At 30.4% G+C, this 14149-nt stretch overlaps 1 protein-coding gene across 1 annotated transcript; it reads left to right on the top strand.

Annotated features, from left to right (window-relative positions):
- Positions 1–1396: 1396 nt before the first annotated feature.
- LOC125066779 (ribosome production factor 2 homolog) lies at positions 1397–4739 on the top strand. The gene is made up of 5 exons (XM_047675046.1): positions 1397–1486; positions 1561–1776; positions 2475–2748; positions 3377–3518; positions 4436–4739. Exons 1-5 carry the CDS (start codon positions 1464–1466, stop codon positions 4723–4725), a joined length of 945 nt encoding a protein of 314 aa, XP_047531002.1. The 5' UTR covers positions 1397–1463; the 3' UTR covers positions 4726–4739.
- Positions 4740–14149: the final 9410 nt, after the last annotated feature.

The raw sequence follows: 14149 nt of genomic DNA, 5'->3' as shown, positions 1-14149 counted from the left end.
ACGTATTTCACGCGATTTGCTAATAACTTTAAATTAACTAATAAAATAACTATTAAGATTTTATGATGAATATATCTTTATTTATAATACAACACTATTGCACTTAACTACTTTAATTTTACTTCCAAAATTCCGACAATAGTTTCATCAACGTTCAAAACGATATTTTTTCGCAAATCAGTAGTGAATATAGATAGATTAGATTAATCAAGCTCTCGACCAATGATATCGCGTCAATTTGCTGGCAAATGTTGTTATTTGGATTTTTTCCTGTTTTAGTTGGAATAGAGAATAGGACAGACAAGGATCTCATTTAAAACATTGTCGAAATCGAAATCAGTAATGACTCGAACAGGGCTGCGTAACTCCCTTGACTGTCTACTAAATCTGTCTTGTACTAAAACTGTCCAACCGGTATTCCCTGCAGGTCGTACGAATATAGGTGCTGACCTCTACGCCTTCTAATGATGTGACACAAGCCGCGTCATCGCTAAGTCCATCAACACCACCTCGAAGGCTACGATATTGTTGTATTATATAACATAAGAAATTATATATATAAGAAATTATAATGCCAAAGTAGGACTCCATGAAAACAACAAATCGAACGTTGAAACTTACAGCTTAGACTGCAAAAATAACAAAGGCTTGCTCTTGATAAGTTTACCAGTTAGTAAAAGATTTTATAATTAAAGAATACCAATAGATAAATATGGATTGGATGAAAATAATAGTTTAAATAAAGTAAATATGTTTTTATAATTATTATAATAATAACAGTAACAATTACAAATAATAACAATAAAAATTATACTTCTTTACCTTCTGATGGGATTTGTGGCGAAGCTTTACGCAACTTAAAGAAACGTATGCTTTTTGTGGTTACCGTGTAATTGTTTTAATGATATATTATATAAATAAATATATACATTAATTTTTATGTTATCGTAGACCCCGTAGGTCTCCACTGCCCATAAACATTAACATCGTCATCGCGCCGCCAACCTTGGGAACTAAGATGTTCTTTGTTTCTGTAATTATTGCACTAACTCATACGATGAGTGGATGTCAACTTCCCTGGCCGTACACAAAAACCCTACCACCAAATAATTTCTACGAAGTACCGTTAGTTTCTGCTGTATGACCACTTTTGAAAAAAAAATATATTTTTGAAATATATATTGCGAAAGGAAAACGGACTAACTAACACAAAAATAACTATTCAATCATACTAGTAGTTCCTGATATTAATAACATTAAAACATTGTAGTTATAATAATTTATTTATTTATTTTCTACTGACCATTATTAATAGTAGCCTGTATGGTGAGTACCTTTTCAAAGATGAAATATAAAAACTAAAAAAATGAGATATGCCAATGTCATTGTCAGTTGTCAATGCCAACTATTAACTGAATAGCTGCTCAAATAGCACGTGTTTCTATTATAAGACAACAAATAAAATGGGTGTTATACAAAGAATAAAGTAATTATATAAATTTCAACAACTAGTAAGTAAAATAATTTCTAAAACATTAATTTGTTCCCAATTAATTGCAGAAAACCCACAACCCGTAAGGGTAAAAAAGTTCTATTGTCCAGGGAACCGAAACCAATCGAAGGTCCTAAGCAAAGCATATTCCTTCAAGCTCGCAATCCATCTGAGAGAGCTAGAAAAGTTTTGAAAGACCTCTATGATTTAAAGAAGCCAGATGCAGCATACTTAAGCAGAAAAAATGATTTTGTACCATTTGAAGACGCCACGCTTATTGAAAAGTAAGTTTTAGCCATAAATATATGACTTTTTGTGTTCAATACTTATTTAAATTTATTTATTTATGCACATTATAATTGGTTTAATGTCATTCCATTCAATGATAAACAATGCCCTACAATTTCTAACTGTGAATACAAATCAGAAAATAAAACAGAGTATGCAGAACATCAAAGTGACTATCAAAAGATCATGATGATTTTGTTTCATGGTTAAAGTGTGGTCACTTGAATTAATGATAGGCCTTTTGTTTTATCAGAGCTGGTAAATAGCAATTATAAATATTACTGTCTTATAAATTGACTTATATATCGGCATTTGCAACTGACAATATCTTTACATCTAAATTTATACTGTAAAATAACAAAACAAAACTGCTTTTAAGGGCAAATATGTACTTAAATGCACTATCATAACATAGTATAGAATGACAAATATATTAATATATATATAAAGTTGCTTCCCATAGTCCATACACTTAGATCTTTTAAATGATGCAACAGATTTAAATATGGTTTTCATCAATAAACAGAGGGATTTAAGGGGAAAGTTTTATATGTACAAAACAAGAAGAATAGAAGAAAACAAGATTTTTTTTTTTTATGTTGAGCCATAATGTATCTGTGTGAAGCCAACATAGGTAGCTATAATAATAAATCCTTTGGATGACGATGTTTGAAAAAATTGTCTGGTGTTTCAGATTATGCTACAAGAAAGATGCATCTTTGTTTGGAGTCAGTTCTCACAGCAAAAAGAGACCTCATAATATTATACTCGGAAGGACTTTTAATTATGGTATATTAGATATGATAGAACTTGGAGCGGAAAACTTTAAAGCAATGTCAGATTTTCATAACATGAAAGTGTTGGCCGGTATAAAACCTTGCCTACTTTTTAACGGACCTGTTTGGGAATTGAATCAAGACCTTAAAAGATTGAAATCCCTCTTTACTGATTTCTTCTACAGAGAAAAGGTAATAAAAAAAATAATATCTATTATATTTTTTTTTAATTAATAATTTAATTAGGACAGATATGGTTTCAATAAACTTTTGTATGATTCTGTAATTTGTGAAAAAATATTTGATAGAATTATGATCACCGGCTTGAGACTAAACCTGCCTTGAAATTGCTATTAATGGCTGAATAATTATGGCAATGTTATGTGTATTATAGTTAAATAGAGACTGTGCTTTGTATCAATGCACTCTGACCCCAACCTCGGGAATTGAAGGTTTTACGTCCCTTGTTTTGTGGTTCAAATGGGCCACCTGATGATAAGTGACTACTTATCATCAGGTGGTGACTACCACTGCTAATAGACAATGGCACTGAAAGAAATATTAACCATTCCTATATTAAAATTGCCAATGCACCAACAACCTTAAGAATCAACCCTTGTGCCTGCAGTTACATTGGCTCACTCGTTCTTCAAACCAGAACACAACAATACCAAGTACTGTTGTTGGGTATTAGAATTTCTGATGAGTGGGTGGTAGCTAGATAGGCTTGCACAAAGCCCTACTTCATCACATTACATATCTCATCATCAAAGTGTAATTGTAATAAATGTTTCTAATTAAAATTATATTTTAATTTCAGGTTGAATCTGTCAGACTGCAAGGATTAGAACATGTGATTAGCTTTTCAGCAACTGATGATGGCACCATTTATCTACGGTCTTACAGAATACATTTGAAAAAAAGTGGGCAAAGAACTCCAAGAATTGAACTAGAAGAAATAGGTGATTATTGTTTCAAATCATTTATATATATAAATATTGCATTTAACCCTTTTTATTTTGAGTGGTTGGTGGTTGAGTTTAGAAACAGAAAGCAGGTGGTGTTGCGCAATACTGGAATATAGACCTATGCCTGTAGTAAATCAAAGATTGTTTGGCTTTATACTTTGCTTCTTATTATAATAAACATGTTTTAAGGTACCGAACTAGTCAAAAAGTATATGGTACAAATGGGCTATTTTAGTGAATGTTGTCAAATCTATAAAACCTGTCTTTTAAAACATGGATTGAATTATTAATAATATACTACAAGTAAACATTATTTTTTACTTAAATGAATATAAATTTTTAGCATACAAGATAATCAATAAAATTTACATTTTTTGTTTATTAAGATCAGCAATTAAATAAATTTGAGCAAATTGGCTTATTATATTAAAAATAAAGGTTTACATTTAATTTTAAACTAGGTATAATTAATGATAATGTGTTGAAAGTTTTTTAAATTTAAATGTCTCTGAGTGTGACAGTCTGACATCATTAAGTATATTTAAAAAGTAAAATGCAGTTCACACAGCTCCATCCGCAATGTTGCCTGATACAAATAAAGTTGTACGATTCTAAAATGCAAAATTAAATTCGTGAAGAGCACTAATTTATATAGTCCAATTTATAACTTAAAAGTCGAATTTTCCATTTATTTGTGCCATCATAGTAATTTGGATTTCAATGAATTCTTTAATAATTAATTTCTTCCAACATGTGAGCCTTGTAGTCAATGTCTATCATACATATGTCACTAAATACAATGACTGAATGCAAAGTTCATTCATTCAGAAAAATCTTACATTTAGTTCACACTATGTAATGGTAATCCATCTTGGTAAAATATACTTCAATAAATATTGCTTTGTTTACAGGTCCTTCGGTAGATTTTAAATTGCGTAGGACTAAGTTAGCTTCTGCCGATTTGTTCAAGGAAGCGTGTAGAATACCTAAAGAATTGAAGCCAATTGCTAAGAAGAACCAGTCTACAGATGCGTTTGGAACTAAACTTGGTCGTATTCACATGGGTAAACAGGATATTAACAGACTACAAACCCGAAAGATGAAGGGTTTGAAGAAGTCGACAGAAGAGAAAAAGCAAATGCTATTAAAAAAGAAAATGGCAAAGAAAGAAGCAAAAAAAGGGAATATGTTAAATGCATAAACTTATATTATCAATTTGTTTTTCGTTTTCATCATATGATTCCCCTAGTACGAAAATAATTAAATTATAATATTAATAGGTCTATATACAAAATAAAGAGGGGGAAAATAATCAGCTTCCCGATAACTTTTATATTGAAAATGATAAAATTTAAAAAATATTTTCATTGAAAATATTGGGACATTTGAATACTTTAAATTCGCACTGTGCCTATTTAGAATGCTTATTAAATCTAGGTCGGCTGATTTTTCATCATGATATCGATGACTTCGTCGTTCGTGGTGACTTGTCTGGCGGTCGGTTTATTTCGCTTGCAAAGATTACGTGAATTACAATAATGAAAAATCGTACCCCGAATGGCACGTAACATTCGAAAGCAGTTTCCACATTTTCACAGGCAACAACAGCACAACTTAATAACAGCCGACAAATCCGGAAAGTTTTTGACAAAACCCAGTTTTTATTCAATAAACCAAAATTTCACCTCTAAATTCAAGATGGTGGATGGTTAAAATTTATTAACAGTCATAATAATTGTTCAGACAATGAAAAAAATCATTAAACAATTTTGTTCATTTATTAAATAATCTATCAATAATAACGTAATTGTTTAAAACACGCCGATATCCATGGTGACATGCAACAGTTCCAGTCAATGCATAAAGTAATATAGTTTTACAAATTAGTTTTAAAGTTTGATTAATTATCAAGAATAATATTAAAACTTCAAAAGTATTATCATTTAGTGTCACATATTAAACACGTGTGAAATAAAATGAATAAAATACTAGTAGTTAATCATATCAAGTCATGATTTTTTTTTCGTTTAAACCTGAAAACAATAGTGTTTCGATTATAATATAATAATTCTATCTGAATAAAATATACTATTAGTATTAGGCGATGAGAAAATTAAATTCTTCGCGTTATCGAAAATGCTTTTCTTATCTACCAAAAAAAGACTCCATATTTTGACAATTTGACAATTACATAATTTACATTCTACTTTCATACATTTTGGCGTTTTATATTTTTACTGAACATCAGCAGATCTTCGCTGGACTTCAAGCTTCTTCTTGGAAGACGTTAAGCTGGCCCACACTGACTTCGATCAGAGAGAGTACAACTCTGATGTCGCGTTTATGATTGAAAATATTGACTATTAGACATTATGAATAATACTATCCCTTCAGTCAAGTACTTATGTAACTTGTATTAGGAATGGGTACTACAATAGCCCAAGGGACTGTCGAACCTATAAGTTTCATTCACATTGCTAAGCGACCCAAATATCGTTGAGCCAGTGAGGCATAAGAGACACTGTCATCTGTTATTAATATACAATATAGTCGTTTCTGTATGTACATCTAACTTATAAATCAGTTTACCGATGTATGATACGGTTTTAACTAATAGAAAGATCGATAAACCTTTGTATAATATATAATTTGTAAATATTTTATACAAAATAATGGTGAACTATGATGTTTGTTTTATCCAAAGGCCTACAAAAAAATCCGCGATCGTATAACTATCTATGTTCGAAGGTATACTATAGTTTGTTTCGGAAGACATTTTCAGTTTCCGTATCTTATAAATGTAAATCTTTATTAGTAAATTTTCCTAGTGCGAAAACGGTGCTTGCTAGTGATGATATGATAATCATACACATGATCTTTATACTATTCTAAAGAGTACTTAAACTTCACGACTGTCCAGTCGTGTCAAATGCACCCGCGTTCCTCTGATCAAATACTAAACAAGACTAAAAATGTGCTCAGTACCTACATTATTTCATCAAGATCAAAACGCTACACTACAGCTATCTAGACTTTTTACACATAATAAATTGATATATATCATAAATAAACAAACACTTATTCATACGCACTAATGTAAACTGAATAAAAAGCTTGTAAAACTAAATTTTTTTTAGCGCTGGGGGGCCTGATTGATCTTTGCCGCCCCTGGCCTGTAATGGGCTTAGTCACCCACTGGGTGCATGTATTCGACAATTATTTTATTCGACTCAAATATACTATAATATAAATGAACTACTTAATCTTAGATAAGTACCTATATTGATATTCCTTAACCGTTGTCTTTTTCTATTGAATGCAAGTAAAATAATACATTTTGTAACCGCAAGACTTGGATTTTCCTTCCGCAAAACGTTACAATTATACCTATAGATAAAAATATTAAAAAGCGTATTTTATTTCCAACAAAATTAGTCATAGTTGAATGAGCTAGGTAGGTACATCTTAATTGTCATATGCCTGAATAGTCAGATATCTTTCCAGTGATATTTTTTCCACAATATACTTATATAGTATAGTAAGATTTAACGTGGTCCATTGGACCACATTTCAACCACTTTTACCAACGATTGTCTAATCAAGTGCAACTGAGTTTCCATGTGCTTAATTTGCATTTATAATACATCTCGCGCTCGACGGTGCAGAAAAACATCGTAAGGAGACCTGCATGTGTCAGATGAGAATTTACCAGATGTGTATCCAATCCGTATTGGTAGGATTGAAGAGAAAACCTTTAAACCATATTAGGTAATTTAGAGCCTCCAACGTATTTTTATAAACTCACAATAGTTGCTACATAAAAAAAAGCAACATAAAAGGAATCATTTGGAATTTATCTTTTCTATGAAAACTCTCGTTAATAAAACCACATCTAAATAATAATTAAAATAATTAAGACTGACTAATCTAGATCTAGGCTAGATCCATCGGCTGCCTATTACGATACAAATTAATTTTATCTTTAATCGCCGTTTCAGAAACTGGAAATTAATTTATCTTTTGCTAGAACAAACGTCAACCGATATGAAAATGTTCTTTTTCAGTGATATTAGCTAAGACTTTGATACCTACCTTTATAGAATCTATTGCCTCATAGAAATTAAACCCAATTTATATTTACAACATATAAAAATAAACAATACGTATATATTTAGTATGTACTTAGGTGTATACAAATTTTATTCAAACGTGTTCGGTTGTTTGATCGTTTCATTGTATTTTTGTTTTTACAAATTCTTTATTTGGCTTTTATAATTATCTAAACTGTAACTAGGTGTATAACTATAAACCAGCGTGGTGTGTTTACATTGAATTATTATAATATATACATACTCAATATCGATACAATAAATAATAAATAGGTATATAGAATAAACTCTATTGTTTCATATCGGTTATAATAAATAACATTAAAAAAAATTGACATCCGCCAACGCCATCGATCCTTCCTTTCCCTAATCCACAAAAAAACATACTTTCACATAAAACGATGTGATTATATTTACTTTGTTGGAGTGTCCTATGGACCTGATCTGGAAGGCTCTCCGAGTTAATTTGTATTTTTATTTGTAACCCACAGACGGGTTTTGACACCGCCTGGTATTTTATGAGATGATACATACGTACAAGACCATGCGAATAATACAAGAATGAAAAAAATATTTATATACTTCTCCTGACGCCGGGGACAATCGGGTATTATAAAAAAAAATAGCTTCGGTTCTTACCCGGTTTATCCTCAAATAAGTATTATTGTTCACAAAACATTTTAACTAACAGTAATATTATTTCTTTTAACTTTTTCAAAACATAAGTTTCCTATTAAAGTCCAATAAACTTGTTTTAATAAATAATTGTAGTTTTAACTTTTTTTTATTTTTATTAATATCAATTTAAAAAAATAAAAACGAACGAAATAAATTCAACTCACGCCGAGCATTAACTGGTATACCAATTATGAAAAAAAAGCTAGCTTCGGGTCTTACCCGGGGTTATCCTCATATATCTATCTTATGATTATTCACACCACGTCTGAGCCAACATTGATATAATTTAAATGAACATTGTTTCTACATAATCGTGTACTTAGTTAAAGAAAGGTTTTATCATATGGAAAACAATCTTCATCGCCACTTCCAAGCGCGTAAGTTAAAGGCAATATTTACATTTAATATCTCTTCATATACTTGTGTGACTATAGATTAGCTGAATTAATTTAAATACATACATTCGATCGTTTAGATTATTTCGGTGTACAACACCGGTTATTTTAGATATATTTACCTGGTTACACTAATCACTTCGAATCTGTTCGAATACAAAACAGAGCTGGTTTTAAAAAAAAATATTTGAAAAGGAAACCTATTGATAATATGTAGATCATAATAATACTTAGTAATATTTTTTGTATGCATTTGTTATTAATTTTACTTTATTGAGAAAAAAATTTTACCGCTATAATCGGTTGATCTTATATCTTATTATGTTTTGGACTCGAGATTTTACAATTCCCACCCCCGTACTAGTCGCCAAACATTTTTTTATAACTTATATGCATTCGGAATTTCTTAGTAGAAAAATAATCATACGTAATAGTTTCAACAAAGAAAATGTTAAGAATATGTTTTGTAAAAAGTAGTAAATGTCTTTGATTAGATCTCTATGCCGGATACTCTTACATCAATTAACACGCCCTGGGACCGTAGACGCATAAATTAGCATAGCTATTGTGTCTACCTACTGTCCCTGAAAGTGTTAATACTTATTAGAGTATACGAGACTAAAGACTTGTTGTGATAATAATACAGAAGAGTCACGCATCTGGTGACTCCCTGACGTATCTTATGGCTTTGACTTTCGTTTTTTTTTTTTTAATAAATAATTCTTATTGACACAACCTCTTTAAAAGAATTTTCTCACTCACAACGCATAAGTATAAATACTTTCCTCAATTATTAACTATATTTAGTTTAATTATCATTACGTCAAAAGACGTTAAAATAAAAATAAAAATAAAAATGCTTATAATATCTATGGCTGCAGTATTGCTAACTAGAACTATTGTATGTCTGCCTTCTACAAATTGAATAGGCAGACAACTAAAAGTGCCTGTGAGCTGCTGATTTTCATCTAATCAATGCTTATTATGGATGTCTTTTATTTTACATTATTATTTCCACATGAATTGTTAATAATTTAATAAAAAGGTTTTCGTACATTTCCGTTGATTAAAATCGCATAACTAAGCTAATTGAGTGTGAGTTAAAATATTTTATTAGTAAACTTATCTTTGTTTTATTCGAGGAATTAAATAAAATATATTATAGAAGTCGTTACTAGGGGAAATCCCACAAATACAGTGAGTTGGTTTAAGACGTATTTTAACCAGAAGATTTTGTGTCACAATTCATCTATCATGATAATTTAAAAAAATAAACTTAAACAATAACATTATCATACCTCAAAATTACATTATACTTTATCCGATTTTTTATTCCCGGTTAAAAGTCAAAAGTAGATAAAAAACTATTTTGATCATCCCTCTCTCTAGCTTTTCTTTTTATCTACCTATATCTATCTATGTATATATCCCATTTTTTTAAAGAAGCCATGTTATCATTGCAAAAATCACATTTAATTTTTAATTCAATCAACAAGTAGTCTATGGGCGTGGACCAATGTCTACGGTGCGGCGCCGTTTGCCGTGCAACGGTACGGCGCCGCCGCCGGGAAATGGCGTGGCGCCGTGCCGCAGACATGTGTCCACGCCCTATGTCATTTTCTTAAAATGTGTGAAATTAAAAACCATCTACCTAAGCCCAGCTTTTCTTGCACATCTCTACCACAGATTCTATTGAATAATATAAGTTTTATACACAATGTATTACCGTAATGTAGACTTTGAAATAATTATTTAATTCAAATGTCAAATCCTTACTTTATATTATTAAAGCGAAAGTTTATATGTATGGATATTTGTTACTCTTTCACGCAAAAACTACTCAATGGGTTTTAATGAAACCTAACAATAATATGGCTTATGTATCAGAATAACACATAAGTTATAATTTATAATGATTTTGTGTGTATAATACTTGACAACCAACCCCTAGAACGTAAGCGAAGCCGCGGCTGAAAACTAGTAAAATATAATATTTATATTATGCCGTCGGCATCTTATATTTAAATATCCCACTTAACGAAATAGAACCGAAAGTTGTTTTATCGTATTTTGGTCCGCATTCCAAAACTACCAGTTTAAATATTAAATATAACAAATAACTATCGTCTGTGGTCGGAACTCACCTATTTTTTGGGCATATCTATTTAGTACCTTTCAAATAGTACAGGTTCCATTCCTCGCCCTTTGTTCGAGGTAAGTCGATGAAATAACTACTAATTAAAATGCAAACAGTTACGTTGAGACTTATTTTAAACATTCGTGAAATATAGCCTAAAATAAATATTTCTTATGGTTGCTTACCATAACAAATAAAGTGACTATAAGGAATAATAAACCATAATTACGTATACAATATCTACTACTAGAATACGTTCATTCGATCTTCCAAGTGCAAACGAAAGTTATTAATTAGACATGGTTTATTCTTGATATAAGCACGTCCAATAATGTAGCGATTTGCGCAACCGAAGTACTTCCACCTCACAATTAATTAACGAACAATATACATTGACTTTCTGATTTATTATTGGATTGAATTAGCGAAGTTCGCTTAAAATTGATGAATTTCAGTAAATAAAACTCTTAGTAATCATATTATGATAATACTTTAATATTCATCCTAAAAATATTTTCTTCTTTAGTCCATTTCAACCAAAAAAACAAATACCAAATAAACAATATTTAACACCGAATTGACGCAATATCATTGGACGAAAGCTTGATTAATCTAGGACATTCGAAATGGATATAAACAGTAGTGGAAAAGCGTTTTATTAAGTATAAACAAATATATATTAATCAAGAACTGTTAGTAACGCAGAATAGAGCTGAACTATTAGCAAATCGCATGGAAGAAGTAAATCTAGAGTTTTTTTATATTCATTCCTACTTAGATTGGAATAGGCTAATGGTAAGATATTTTTGTAGAACTGTGTTAGGTCCAAACTCGCCATCGTTATGTAAAATGTACAGATAAGATCCATTCGAAGGTCATCAATTACATTTAGGAAGACAATTTTATCGAACATGTTTCCCTACTACTTCGTACACGGTATTTCGTATTTTTAATTTAGTTATTGATCTTAATTAATGCTAAGTACATATCATTACCATATTTTTAAATATAATTATTTATACATATATATTTTTTGTACGTATGTTAATGCAATACTGTGTGCCAAATAATTAGAACGAATAAGGAAGTTTACAAAGATGTGGGTTATTTTATTTTATTAGGTACATATAAAAAAACAACAGGATAGATATTTATAAAAATATGCTTTTGCTCAAATCTATATATAACACAGTTGGAGGAATTAAGTTGATTGTTACGTTATGGAAAAATAATATAAAAACCGTGAAAAGCTTACCTCGATTACATAAAAAATCTTATCTTGAATATTAAAAATAAATGGGACCATTCATGTGTCGGTGAATATTCATAAAAAAAAAAACAAACAAATTAAACATAAATCCTTCTTTCTAAATTTGATGCTAAACGAATTTCTTAATTATTACTCATGTTTGTCAAAAAACTACTTCAAACACACCTTTCTGCAAAAATCTTTCCGCTATACAACACAGACTTCGGAATTACTTGTATAATTGCGACGTAGGTGTTAAGTATTTTAAAATAGTTTACTCAATCCTCGTGCAGTGAACAACAAGTTATTAAGTGTCTGCAAATAACCGCAAGTCGTCTGTTGTTCAAATCGATTACGATGTTGCATTCAATGCATACCGCGTAATTTAATAACACACACAATCACCCAATAGTTGTCATTAAACGTGACAGATATTTTATAATCATGGAAAATATGAAGTCGTTAATTATTGTTATTGTGCGTGTGTGTTATTTTTATTTTTAACTGCCTAGTTGGCTTAGTGGTTTGTTTGTAAGACTAGATACCGAGGTCGTACGCTTAAATCCATCCCCATAAAGATTTTTGTATCAAGAAATTATCAATTAAATTATCAAAACGAATTGGCCAAGCAAATAAATAGTCTGTTTTTTTGGTCAATAATTCATCAGTGGTAACTCGAAGTTCAGATATTGTTAGTGTTAACACCAACACGCCTGAACTCTTTCCGGTTGTGTTGGATTGCCATTCCGTCGGGTTATGAGTTTGAGGTACAGTTCACCTGTGCTTATATATACGCTTGTGCATTATAATATATTTAGTGCAGTGACCTATACTCCGTTATATAAGTAGGTATATATAATACTCAAAAATCATAAGGTAGGCAACAATTGTATTTGACTGTACAATATATAATAGTTTTGCAATTAATTACGCAGCCTTATTGATACACCAGAAAGTAATACCTACATCATTTTAATTTTAAATATGAAATTATATTTGACGAAACGAGAATTTTGTTATGGGCAGAAGAAAAAAATATTTTGAATCGTCTTTCATTTACCTAAATTACGACTGGATGCCGTTTCCAATCTTTTTTATCTAAGGATAATAGTGCATAAAATATTATAAAGACTTACGTAATGGTAAATAGAATAAAGAGCGGTCACCACCGCCTATAGGAAATAGCGTTGTAAGAAATATAAACCATTCCTTACATCGCCAATGCGTCACTATCCTAGGGAACTAAGATGTTATGTACTTTGTGCCTGTAATTACACTGGCTCACTAACCCTTCAAACCGGAACACAACAATACTGAGTACAGCTAGTACCGGTAGAATATCGGATGAATGGCTGGTACCTACCGAGTCGGGCTTGCACAAAGTCCTACCGGGTGTTACTGTAATACAAGTTGATTCTACCCAAATAATCAGCAATGATTTTAAAGTGTAAATATTCTGCTTTTCGAAAGAAGGAATATCTTTATATTTGAAATACATTATGTAATTAAATCGCTGTCATTATTAATTTATATAATAATTATCACAATTTATTATTAAATTAATTAGTTATCTATTATATGTTATGAAATAAATTATAAAATTGGTTATTAAATTTTACGCTGCATAAATTACACTTGATATCAACGTATGAATTGTATACATTACTCGTAAGAATATATTATATCACGTTTAATGTTACCGAAAATAATAGCGACGTATGTATATTTGTCTAATTAATACAATATATTTAATGTATTATTACACACGAATATCCAATAAAAGCATCTAATTAAATACTCACCTTACCTTCTTTACCTTAATATATTAAATACCATCTTTAATTTTCTGTATTATGTTAGGAACGGAACTGTTCCCTTCACACCACGGGAACAGGGCTGGACACCGTATAATAACACGAAGTCAGTTCACGTTTCGGGCCGCTTTACCCTATTTTAGGTTCCTAAATATATTTTTTAACCAATGCGCAATTTTATTCATAATTACGATGTTTTTTACCAAGTAACCAATAATACCCATTTATTGAAATAAGAGAAAT

Source organism: Vanessa atalanta, chromosome 10 (genome assembly GCF_905147765.1).
Source record: "Vanessa atalanta chromosome 10, ilVanAtal1.2, whole genome shotgun sequence".
NCBI lineage: Eukaryota > Metazoa > Arthropoda > Insecta > Lepidoptera > Nymphalidae > Vanessa > Vanessa atalanta.
This window is presented reverse-complemented; position numbering and strand designations above follow the sequence as displayed.

Coding starts and splice junctions, on each gene's coding strand:
- LOC125066779 (XM_047675046.1), top strand. CDS start 1,464: ATGGGTGTTATACAAAGAATAAA. Junction 1,777..2,474: donor GACGCCACGCTTATTGAAAA/GTAAGTTTTAGC, acceptor CTGGTGTTTCAG/ATTATGCTACAAGAAAGATG. Junction 3,519..4,435: donor AATTGAACTAGAAGAAATAG/GTGATTATTGTT, acceptor CTTTGTTTACAG/GTCCTTCGGTAGATTTTAAA.